We start from the raw sequence: 13,639 nt of genomic DNA on the forward strand, positions 1-13,639 counted from the left end.
CCAATACCTTGGCCACCACAAAGCTCAGATTTAACCCCACTGGACTTTTTCTTTTGGGGCCACATAAAAAGTGTTGTGTACAGTGAAAATATCAGAGACATCAGTCATTTACATCAATCATCACAACGGTTGGGATGCTTATACCTGAAATGTTGGTGAATAAGTGGCGAGGAGCAGAATATCGTCTCGATGTGTGAAGGGCAACAAATGTATCCATCATTGAAGCCTTTAAACAACAAATTAAGGAGAATGAATATGTTTCTGTAAAAAATGCTGGGCTGTTAAGATACCTTAAGATAATCGTTTACTCATAATATAAACTGTCATATGTCATACGCTCTTCATCTCAGGGGCGAGAAATGGGGAAAAAAGAGAAATCTTACCAATGGAGAGACTCCAACACTCCAATGGACCTTAAAAGACTTGAGGATGCAAATGGATATACATAAAACATATTTTAAAACCTCCAGTATGCCTGTGTTAAGAGATTATAGCCCCACAGAACGAGTAATTTCAATAACAAGAGAGAGAGTACTGAGTCAGAGTGGGCAGTTCTGTATAATATGATACCACCTCTTCCTCTTCCTCTTGCAACCATCATGCAAGATGTCACTGTTCATGTCCCTGTAACAAATCCAGTAACTATATGTTATAGCTATATTCCCACCCATGAACCACGGACCTTGCCGTCAGTGAGATGGCTCGCGTGCCTCAGCAGTACAGATTGCCATATCATAGGTGCATCCACAATGGAAGGGTTTCTGTTAAGAGGCCAGACAAATATGTGGTTCCTGAAGAGAAGTAGTAGCATTTTCAGTAGCTACAGAGGCAACAATCTTCATGACTGACTGACCTGGCCTTGTAACATCAACCAAAATGGCCTTGCTGTGCTGGTTTCATGAACAGCTGAAAGCAAGGGGAAACTACAGCTGAAATTCCTCCTGAGGACATGCAGCTCTAGTGTATTGTTAAATGATGGTGGCATCCTCTTGGGCAAAATATTCTGGAGGAAAAATAGCTCCCCATTTGGATCTCTGGGTGGGGACTACTCGGAAGAAATTCATTATTGGGAGAAAAAAAACTCTCATTCAGTGGATCAGAGCATGGAATTTAGATGCCTTAATCAGACAAGTAGGTTAGGTTACAAATTTTGAAAGGAGGAATGAATAGACTGAAGTTAGATATAGCGGGAATTATTGAAGTTTGGCACCAGGAGGAACAGGTCTTCTGGTCACATGCATACTGGGTTATAAATACAAAATCAAATAGGGATAATTCAGAAGTAGGTTTAACAATGAATAAGGAAATAGAAATGCAGGTAAACTATCATGGACAGCACAGTTAATGCATTATCATAGCCAAGGTAGACACAAAGCCCACAACTTCCACAGTAGTACAAGTTTATATGCCAACTAGCTCCGCAGATGATGAAGAGGTTGATGAAATGTATGATGAGTTAAAAATTTATTGATATCGTTAAAGGAGATGAAAATTTAATTGTGATGAGGGACTGAAATTTAATAATAGGAAAAGGAAGAAAAGAAAAAATAATAGGTGAATATGGACTGGGGGAAAGGAATGATAGAGGAAGATGCCTGGTAGTTGCACAGAACATAATTTAATCATCACTAACACTTGGTTCCAGAATCACAAAGGAAGGCTTATACATGGAAGATACCTGGAGACAATGGAAGGTTTCAGATTAATTATACAATGGTGATGTGCAGATTTAGGAACCAGATTTTAAATTGTAAGGCATTTCCAAAGGCAAATGTGGGCTCTGACTACAATTTACTGGTTATGAACAGTAGATTAAAACAAGAAACTGCAAAAAGATAGGAAATTAAGGTGATGGGATCTGGATAAGTTGAAAGAATCAGAGGTTGTTAAGGGTTTCAGAGGGATCATCAAGCAATGTGTGACTAGAACAAGGGAAATGATTGCAGCAGAAGACAAATAGGTAGCTTTAAGAGATGAAATAGTGAAGGCAACAGAGGATCAAATCAGTATAGAGATAAGGCCCAGTAAAACTCCTCAGATAATACAAGAGATATTGACTTTAATTGATGAACGGAGAAATTTAAAAATGCACCAAATGAAGCAGATCAAAGGGAATACAAACGTTTAAAAAATTAGAGTGACAGGAAGTGCAAAATGGCTAAGCAGGAATTGCCAGAGGACAAATGTAAGGATTTAGAAGTATGTTTCACTAGGGGAAAGACAGACATCAACCTCAGGAAAATTAAAGACACTTTTGGAGAAAAGTGAACTATCTGTATGAATATCAAGAGCTCAGATGGAAAACCAGTCTTAAGCAAAGAAGGGAAAGCTGGGAGGTGGGAGTACACAGAGGGTCTGTACAATAGAGAACTTCAAGGCAATATTATAGAAAGGGAAGTGGATATAGGCAAAAATGGGATGGGAAATACGATACTGCAAGAATAACGACAGATCTCTGAAACATCTAAGTCAAAACAAGGCCCCGAGAGTAGATAATATTCTGTCAAAATTACTGATAGCCTTGGGAGAGCCAGCCATGACAAAACTCTTCCATCTGCTGTGCAGTTTAATAAGTCATGATTACAAAATGCTAACACAAATTCTTTATAGAAGAATGGAAAAACTGGTAGAAGTCAGTCTCAGGGAAAATCAGTTTGGATTCCACAGAAATTTAGGAACATGCGAGGCAATACTGACACTATGACTTATCTTGAGAGATAAGTTAAGAAAAGGCAAAGCTTGGTTTAAAGCATTTGTAGAATTAGAGAAAGCTTTTGACAGTGTTGACTGGATACTCCCTCTGAAATTCTGAGTGTAGAAGGGGTAAAATACAGGGAGTGAAGGGTTATTTACAACTTCTAAAGAAACCAGATGGTAGTAGTCAGAATCAAGGGGCATGAAAGGGAAGCAGTGGTTGAGAAAGGAGTGAGACAGGGTTGTAGTCAGTCCCTGGTGTTGTTCAATCTGTACATTGAACAAGCAGTAAAGGAAACAAAAGAAAAATGTGGATTAGGAATTAAAGTCCTAGGAGAAGAAGTAGAAACTTTGAGGTTTGCCAATGACATTGTAATTCTGCCAGACACAACAAAAAACTTGGAAGAACAGTTGAATAGAATAGGCAGTGTCTTGAAAGGAGGATATAAGATGAACATCAACAAAAGCAAAACAAGTGTAATGGAATGTAGTCGAATTAAATCAGCTGATGCTATGGGAATTACTTTAGGAAAAGAGACACTTAAAGAAGTAAAAAGGTTTTATTATTTGGGCAGTAAAATAACCGATGATGGCTGAAGTAAAGATATGTAAAATGTAGACTGGCAATGGCAAACAAAGCATTTCTAAAGTAGAGATATTTGGTAACATCAAATATAGATTTAAGTATTAGGAACTCTTTTCTGAAGATACTTGTCTGGAGTGTTGCCACATACGGAAGTAAAACATGGACAATAGACAGTTTAGACAAAAAGAGAACAGAAGCTTTTAAAATGTGGTGCTAGAGAAGAATGTTGAAGATTAGATGGGTCTATCATGTAACTAATGAGGAGGTACTGAATAGAATTGGGAAGACAAGAATTTTGGGGCACAACTTGACAAAAAAAAAAAGGATCAGCTGACAGGACACATTTTGATACATCAATGGATCACCAATTTAGTATTGGAGGAAAGAGTGGGGGGGGGGGGGGGGGCAAAAAAATTGTAAAGTAAGACCAAGGGATGAATACATTAAGTAATCTCAGGAGGACGTAAGTTGCAGTAATTATCTGGAGATAAAGAGGCTTGCACAGGATAGAGTAGCATGGACAGCTGCATCAAACCAGTTTTTGGACGGAAGACCACAACAACAACAAATGTTCACTGCACAGATCTCTCGTTCATTTTTTTCTTTCTGGCAACAGTAACGCAAATAATATGCTATAGATAGAAACAGGATCATTTTGTGTAAATGATACAGCAAAAAACAAAGTGAAATTTGTAATTGATGGCAACATAATGTAAAATCATTTGTTTGTAGAAGTGTCAGGAAAGTTGGCATTTTTTCCTGTTCCTGAGTAACAAAAAAATTGTATCTCAGGGACTAGGAGTTTGCTAATATTGGTACCTGATGGTTTTCAACTACTGTAATTGGATTTTAACTTATTTTTCTCAATGCTGAGAATTCTGTACATGTAATCTGAAAATGACAGTTGATTTCCCATGTAAAGAACTGTGCTCCAGATACAGTGCCAAAAAAATACCTTATTTTCAATTATCTCCATTCCAGTAACAGTTTGTCATCAACATGAAATATTCCTACAATTTTGCATAATTTATCATACAAAAATTATGTGTTTTGAACCCTCTACCAAGGTGCATCAATTAAACTATGTATTTTTGTACCACAAAAGCAAATGTATGAATTACCCAATATGGCACCTTAGTTGTAAAAATATGTAAATGAACATGGTATCTCATCATCTATATCTTAAACTAGGCTCTGGTTCATGTATCGCATCACACTGTCGTCACAAATACTTTTTTACAAAATACTATAAATAATATTGATTAAATATTATATGCGTGTAGTGTCTGTTCTCTCAGACATGTCCAAAAGAACAGACACCATGGAGTCATGTAACTGATTCATATTGATGAGCAATGAATCCACCACCTTCAGTGTGGGAATTGCAAAGTAGCAAATGAGGTGGACATGGACGAGGTCTGTGGATACCTGGTCCTTGATGGGAATGTGGATCGGTTGGGAGGCATGTCAAGATAGTCTGCACAACTGCAACAAACAGTGTGTCCAGATGGTGCAGTGGTTAATGTAGCTGACTAGCAAGTGGGAGATCCCAGGTTCGGATCCCAGTCAGGTACACATTTTCACCTATTATTCCTGATTCTGCATAAAGCCCTGATGCAGCTAACATCAATAGCTCCTTGTGTTCCTCTCACCCCCTCTACCTTCAATTTACATAAAGATTATATATTGACAACCACCAGAAAAACATTTGCATGACATTATGTGTCGTGTGGACAGATTGGCTGAAACAGGCAAAACAAGTAGGTGCCATGTCAATTTATGTATCTGCGAAGCTTAATTGCCATATTTGGTGATTTTAGTGCTTACATTTGCATTCTATAAAAATGTAGAGTTGAAGTATGCCCTGCATTAACGAACTCCACAAATCGCTTCATTTTTGGAACAATTTATTGTGTAAAAATATTGACAAATCTACTGTCACCAGATACAACCACTATCTATATTTCAAGTTAAAAGTGAAGACTGCTTCATTATTGTGGGCATATGAAGTTTTGGTGATTAAACTGGCAAGATATTGATAAATGTGATACACCATATCCTTCAGGCAGAGATGAAGGAAACACTGAAAAACAGTGTCTTGCACATTCAAATTAGGCTAACAACTATGATTACCAGATATCCATGTATTAAGTCTGTGTACACAGATTTAGATTATTCCAATGATAGTATAATAACAATCTTTATTAGTGCTGACATGGCAAAGAGTCTGTTTTGAATACCTAGAATGGTAAGCCTCAGTAGCATATATTCTAAATGGACACCAATCCCTTCATGATTTAGTGCAAAAGCAACTTTCCATGCCAGCAAGATATGATAACATTGTTAAATGCCTTGTGTTGTGCTGAAGATCGTTTGTCTTCCTTGTTATAACTGAGACTCCTGGCAGCTGTTTTCACACTATGAGAAGTGTTGATGAATCAGTGGTCTAACATCTCAGATGATAACTCTGAAGTAATGACAATGGTTTCTGTTAAAAAGCTTTCAATAGTAACATGGTTCATTTTTTCTGTCTCAACATATGACTCCCAATGATTATCTATTGTTCCAACTGACTTTTTTCTTGTTAAGAGTGATAACTCAGAATTTTTGTGTTCAAGTCAATTCTCATGATGAGATAAAATATTAGAAATACTTTTCCAATCTGCAGTACCATTAGTAGCAATCACGGCCTTACCTGAGAACAATTTACATGATGCACAAAAAACAGCAGCTGTGCTACAGGAGTATACTAGAAAATCATGCAAAGTTGATTCACCATTTAAAAGTTTACAGTAAAATATATTTTTCTTCAAATATCTGGTTTTACCACCTATTGATCATCTTGAATTAGAAAAATGACTGTTACAATTTTGATTAATGCCACATTGTACGAAGGGCGTTTCAAAAGTCTGTGCACAGTCCAAGAGATGGCACCACCGATGCGTATTGAGGTCATGTTTAGTTAGTAGCATGTTTGGAAAGAATGCACACCAAGTTTCAGCAATATTGGACTATTTCTTTGTGTTTGGCATTTGTGTGAATCAAGGAAGATGAATGGACGAAAAAGAATTTCGAGTGGTGATTAAACATTACTTTATGAAAGGCAAAACGCCTCAGGAGACAAAAGAGAAGCTTGATAAACATTACAGTGACTCTGTACCTTCAATTAGAACAGTTTATAAGTGGTTTCAAAATTTTTGTAGTGGCCATATGGGCACAAGTGATGCTGAATGTTCTGGACACCCTATGGAGGTTACGACTCCAGAAATCATGATATAATCCATGGTGATGGGTGACAGAAGAGTTAAGGTGCGTGAGATTGCTAGTGCTGTGGGCATCTCGAATGAATGGGTACATAATATTTTGCATTAACATTTTGACATGAGAAAGCTATCCGCAAGATGTGTTCCGCGATTGCTCATGCTTGACCAAAAATGGAATAGTGTGAAGTGTTGCAAAGGATGATTTACAGCTGTTCAGGAAGAATCTGCAGGACTTTAAGCATGGTTTTGTCACTGTGGATGAAACATGGATATATTACTGTACTCCTGAGACCAAACAACAATCTAAACAATGGGTGGTTACTAAGGGAGAATCTGCACCAAAAAACGAGAAGACCATTCCTTCCGCCAGAAAGGTTGTAGCGACTGTCTTTTGGGATTCGCAGGGGATAATCCTCATCGATTATCTAGAAAAGGGTAAAACTATTACAGATGTATATTATTCATAGTTACTGGAATGTTTGAAAACCGAGCTGCAAGAAAAACACAAGCGATTGGACCGCAAAAAAGTCCTTTTCCATCACAACAATGCTCCAGCACATACCTCAGCAGTTGTGGTCGCAAAAGTAATGGAAATAGGATTCCAACTTGTTTCACAGCTCCCTATTCTGCAGACTTGGCTCCCTCATACTACTATTTGTTCCCAAATTTGAAGAAATGACTGGCAGGACAAAGATTTTATTCAAACGAGGAGGTGATTGCAGCAACTAATTGCTATTTCGCAGGCTCTTGGACAGTTCCTATTAATCAGAAGGGATCAAAAAATTAGAACAGCCTTGGACAAAGTGTATAAGTCTAAAAGGAGACTAAGTCGAAAAATAAAAAAGGTTTACCCCAAACATGTAAGTAGTTTTTATTTTTGCATGGACTTTTCAAACACCCCTCGTATGAGAACGATGATTGTGACTCATTGAAACACCATTCTGCAGGATCATCACTAATGAGGTTATTTCTTTTTTGTAATGTCTGACTCAACACTTAGTTTTTTGTAAAACTCAAACTTAGGAACAATTTGCTTTTATTCATTTTTAACTTTTGTTTCGTCTGTATTTACTTGTTTTACAACAGCTGCAGTGCCAGAAATATCATCCGTACTACTGGTACTTGAACTCATAGTTGAACCAGTAACATTTTTTGCAAAAAATTTATCACTCTGCCAAGCGTTTTTAGAACATTGCCCTCTCATTCTCTCCTTTCCTTAGATAATTTCCAAAATGCCGCCACACTGAATTTTACACATTTCCTTTTTCCACTGTTATTCACGTTAAGGCACTTAGAAAATTGTCAACCAACAGTCAAAACAAAAGAAAGAAGTTGTAAAAGGAAAGAAAGAAAGACGTTATCCAGTTCCAATCATACAGCACCGCATATGAGCAGAAAACTTTTTACTTTAAACATGGCACACGAGCACAAAGATTTTTCCTCTAAACACGGAGCAATGAAATGACCAATTCGGATTACTCAATGCAACTCTGCTACGATAGAACAAAATACAAAATAATTTAATTTCATTGTTGCCTGTTTCTCTGTTGCCAGTGAACAGTAGAAGCACACCTGCCGGCTGGAATTCGTATCATAAAGAAAATGGGACAGTCCCTTTTTTGGCTTCTGTTTCCTGCGTCGCTGAAATTTTAGCTGGGACGCAAATATGTTCTGAATATTCTAAAAATGTTCCGAATATTCTTGACCCTGTCTTTCTAATTGAAAAAGCAAATAATTTTTGAAATTTCTTCCAGTGAGGCATGCTGGATCGGCTTATTCTTATAACATTTTAGCGGTTTCTGTAGGCAAAGAAGACAGACTAGAAAAAGTTTTGTCTTGTTGGCAGATGATGTGGTGTGCTGTCATTTGTGTGAACACTACTGTTATGTCTACATGCAAATGCACCTTTTATTCCAACATAAAATAAAAATAACCTTTCCTCAAAGAAAAAAAAGCTTAGTTAAGAAGTTTAATATAAAATTTACAATGCCATGTATTAATCAATAGCACAGAGTGGGAACTTTGATATCATGCAGGCTGCAGCACAATAAATGAGACAAACGAAAGTTGGTTTCTTCTTCTTTTTTTGCCAAAAAAATAACTAAGTAAATAAATAAATAAAATTTTTAAACTGTTGTGAAGTGTATTGCACACATTATTAGATATTCTGCTTGTATTATTTTTGTATAATCATGTGTTTAAAAATGTAAAACATTCCCAGAATCGGCATGTTTTTTAAACAGGTATCATTAAATCAAAGCTCAGATATTGAAGACCACAGAGTTTTCACATTAATTACAGTAATGGAGGGTTCACTTGATACTTCCACATAATTTCTACAAGAAATTTACATGGAGGCGGGTTTTACATACTGAGTCCCACACATGTTACAGTACTTAAGAAACTGCTGATTAGTTTATAACAGCTTTTCAGGGGTCCTGGCACTTTCACGGCGAAAATATGGTAGGGTTAAGTAGAAGCTGGCAACATTCTTGGAATAATAAAGTTTCAAACATTGTATTGTACACTGCCGTTCTGACAACTTACTTCAAAATATTTTGAACAGTCATGATGATACCTGACAGAAACCCAATGATAAATTTCCATTCATCATCAAGTAAACCATGTATATTTCCAAGCTTGTATTGTCAAATTTCGTTCTTAAGGCTCATTTAAACTAGCAAGTTGTTTAACAATATTAAAAAATTTTGTTGTTTGTAAGTGCAGTTGTTTTAAAACATAAAAGGTTAAAATGAGTAAAGAGCAAAAAATGCTGCCCCTCCTTAAAATGCCTAGTGGGACTATATGTAAATCCACCACTGGTTATAACAGTGAACAAATAAAGAAATAACTTTATCATAGGCTAAGGGTTGTTTTGAGACTCAGTCTTTCACCCTGTAGTGGAACGTGGTCTTTCATGATATCACCCGACATATCAAAACTGTGTGCCAGATCTGGACTTTGAATGTGACTTGTTCCAAGGAAAGACTTACCAACTGTGCTATGTAGGCATGACTACAAGCTTTTTTTCAGATTGTGGAACCAGTTCGTTGTAACTCTTTGCAGAGTATTGCTTCAAGTACACATGAACAAGAACTTCACTCTGCATATACAGACACTGTATGGCTACGCCATTTGTGCATCACATCTATAAACTGAGCAGTATGAGGGTCCTCAGAAACCAATAATAAGTAAGAAGCTAGAAGCAAGGGTCTTCAGCAGAGAAAATAAAAATGAGAAAAGAAAGATTAATTTGTTTTATTTACTTCTTCTTGCTGCATACTGATAGCCACCAAACAAGCAGAAACATTTAAATAATGATTCCAACAAGTGCAAATGATAAGTGAGAACTGATGACTAACCTTTTCTCCATGACGAAGGTGTGCTTCCATGGCTGTTATATCAGTGCGTAGACGGAGCATCTGTGACTCTACACGAGCATTTTCACGCTGCAATTCTGTGATCTCTGCTTCTAGTGTCACAAGGTCTTCACTGCCAGAACCCACTGCATTGACAGGGCCTTCTATACCTGTGTTAAGAGAGAGCTGTTAGAGTAGCGTCAATCACAATTAATCAGTTTTTCAAAGTAGCATGTTTAATACAAGAATAAGTCAATAGCAACCCAGGATCTGAGGTAAAGGGGTGTTGGCAGTTGGAGAGGGGTAAGGAGAAAGCTCATATTAATTTCAAGAAAAATCATAGGCATGGCGGAAACAAAGTACAATTTCTTGAAAAATAAAATTCAAAAGTACTGAAAAACGTGTTTATTAATCAAAAAACAAAATGGGGCTATCACTCGGTAATATGTTCTTAAACACTATATTTAGTCAACTGAGAGAGTATAGTTCGTATCAGATTTGTTCGTAATATTTTGTTGTCAGCCAACTAACATTTAGATGAATGAAAATACAGGGTGTCCATAACTATAAAAAGAGAACAACTGCTCAGAATGACGTCAAATTTGAACAGCAAAAGGGGAAAAATTATGGAACTAAAAAAAGGTAATCAAAATTTGACCAATAAATGGAGCTTTAAGTATCAGAATATGCACACCAAAAGATGTGCAGCACACAGTTGTTCCTCAGTTTACATCCGAGGTGCCCAATATGTCAGTGTTCATGAAGGATCATGCATGTACATCTGTACTACACAAAGCACCATGAGGTGCATGGTAGAGGGTTATGTCATGTCACATTGTACCAGTTATTAGAATTTCCTCCTGTTCCATTCATATACGAAGTATGGGAAGAATAACTGTTTGAATACCTTGGTGTGTGCAGTAATTATTCTAATCTTATCCTCAAGATCCCTGAGTGAATGAAGTAGAGGATTGTAGTGTATTACTAGAGTTATCATTTAAAGCTGGTTCTTGAAACTTTGTTAACAGACTTTCTCAGTATACTTTGTCTTCATGAGTCTGCCAGTTCAATTTCTTCAGAATCTCTGTGACACCCTCTCATGGATTAAACAAACCTGTAACCATTCATGCTGTCCTTTGCTGTATACATTCAATATCCCCTCTTAGTCCTATCTGATACGGGTCCCACACACTTGAGCAATATTCTAGGAAGGGACACATGAGTGATTTGTAAGCAATCTCCTGATTCTGCCAATAAACTGAAGTCTATCAGATGTTTTACCCATGACTGAGGGTATGCGATCATTTCATTTCATATCCCTACAAAATACTACACCCAGGTATTTGTATGAGTTGGCTGACTCCAATAGTGCACTGCTGGTAAAGGTCTTTTTCCAGAATGGTGACTGTGCACTACTAACCCTACACAAGTTTGACACACAAGGGTTTGAAAAAAAAAGTATTGGTCTGATGTCTAGTAGAGGTCTGGAGAAAATCACAAAATTTTAAGAGGCAGGTTCTGCTAAAGTGCAGTGTGGAAGAGAAAGGAAAGTAGGTATTCCAACATCTGTCGAAGATGTGGTCACAGCATTGCAGGGGGCTTGAGCGGTGATGCAAAAACGTGCAGTGCATGGGAAATAACCTGAACATTGGGTATTCTTAATAGCATGGTACATGAAATTCTATGAAACATCCTGCATTGCCATCCATACAAAATCACTCATATTCAGAAGTCGCTTCCTGCTGACCTGACAGCAAGACAAAGGTTCGCTCTGGAATTTCTTGTTCACATGGAAGTGGGCAATGAATGGCCATGGAACATTCTGTGGAAGGACAAGTCAATACGCAAAATTATAGAATATGGGCAACGGAAAATCCACATGCACATCAACTGGCACCACCTCATTCTGCAAAGGGGACTATGTGATGCTGATTGACAGTATTTTTATTGTAGGACTGTATTATTATTATTATTATTATTATTATTATTATTATTTTAAAAAGAGACAAGTCCTATGGGTCCCATTACCTGTACCATCACTGGTAAATGCTGTGAGAATCTTTTGCACACCAATGTCATTCCAACCCTTCAACAGTATGGAAGTGTGGGAAGGATAATTTTTATGCAAGATGGCACTCCCCCACACACTGCACAGCCAGTGAAGCACCTACTGCAAAGGCATTTTGGAAATGCTAAAATTATCAGCCATCATTTCCCTACAGCCTGGTTGTCCAGATCACTTGACCTCAATTCATGTGACTTCTGGCTGTAAGGTTATCTGAAAGACATTCTCAGTGCTCCAATTATGAACATAGCTAAATAGAAGGCACACACTACACAATGCATTTTTAATGTGATCCCTGAAATCTGTTGTGGAAATGTTGTTGCTCAGTGTCAACTTGTGGCAGAAAACACTGGACAGTATACTGAATGTGTCTTGCACTAGTCTCATGACAATTAGAAAATGATGTAACTTTGCTTTTTATGCATTTATTGGCCCCTCTGTCTCTGAGTACGCCCATAATGAGTTGTGTTACGATCAACATAATAAGTTAAAAGTGTTGGAGAAAATAGAAAAAAAAAGGCTGACATTTCCCCTTTCTGATGGAAAGCAATTTTTGAATACAATAATATTATCATCTTTATAAATATAGAATGCAATTCAGAGTAAGTCAAACTAAAGGATGGTCATTAAAAGGTCTGCACATAGCAATATATTTATTGAGAAAAGAGTAAATTCATAAAATAACTGGCATGTTAAGAAATAAACCAACCAATGACCCATACAGGTGGTGAATGCTTCCAGGAAGGGGAGGTATGCTGCCTCCAGACTGAATATACTCAGTGGATTAATAATGAGGTTTGGTGTGCCAACCAGCCTGGATATGGTTTTCAGGTGGTTTCCCACATGCAGCAGAATGTGGGATGAATGACCGCTTAAATACCTCTGTGCATGTTGTAATTAGTCTAAGCTTGTCTTCACCATCACTACAGGAGCAATAGATAGGAAACAATAATATTTGCCTAGATTCCTCACTTAATGCTGTGCTGGTAGGTAGGCTTTTTTGGGATAACTGGCATATATATTCAAGAATCTGAATGTCTTGCATCAGAATTTTGTAAGCAAGCTCTCTTTTAGAGTGAAAGTGTTTGCTTAGTATCCTAATAATTAACAGAAGTCTGCCAGCTGCTTTACCTTTGACTAAGCCTATGTCATAATTCCATTTCATGTTCCAAGAAACAGCTCGGCCTCGCTGCAATGGAGCACTTCCTTTCACGCCGATCACCTGCCACCCTACCTAAAACCTCTTTCCTCGTCACCTTAGCCAGCTTCATCCTGATGCACAATTTCTTCACTTTTGAAGGCCAGACATACCAAAAATTAAAGGGAACAGCCATGGGTACCAGAATGGCCCCCTCATATGCCAACCTATTTATGGGTCGCTTACAGGAAGCCTTCTTGGTTACCCAAGCCTGCCAACCCAAAGTTTGGTACAGATTTATTGATGACATCTTCATGATCTGGACTCACAGTGAAGAACAACTCCAGAATTTCCTCTCCAACCTCAACTCCTTTGGTTCCATCAGATTCACCTGGTCCTACTCCAAATCCCATGCCACTTTCCTTGAGGTTGACCTCCATCTGTCCAATGGCCAGCTTCATACATCCGTCCACATCAAACCCACCAACAAGCAACAGTACCTCCATTATGACAGCTGCCACCCATTCTGTATCA

The 13,639-nt window shown here is 37.6% G+C and overlaps 1 protein-coding gene across 1 annotated transcript in view; it reads right to left on the reverse strand.

Moving 5' to 3' along the window:
• Nucleotides 1-13,639, reverse strand: part of LOC126337014 (atrophin-1-like) — a 272,907-nt gene that overhangs the window by 24,046 nt on the left and 235,222 nt on the right. Inside the window, exon 18 of the mRNA XM_050001316.1 lies at nucleotides 9,906-10,072. Coding sequence (XP_049857273.1) covers nucleotides 9,906-10,072 — 167 coding nt within the window. The remainder of the gene's footprint in view (nucleotides 1-9,905; nucleotides 10,073-13,639) is intronic.

Source organism: Schistocerca gregaria, chromosome 1, assembly GCF_023897955.1.
Source record: "Schistocerca gregaria isolate iqSchGreg1 chromosome 1, iqSchGreg1.2, whole genome shotgun sequence".
NCBI lineage: Eukaryota > Metazoa > Arthropoda > Insecta > Orthoptera > Acrididae > Schistocerca > Schistocerca gregaria.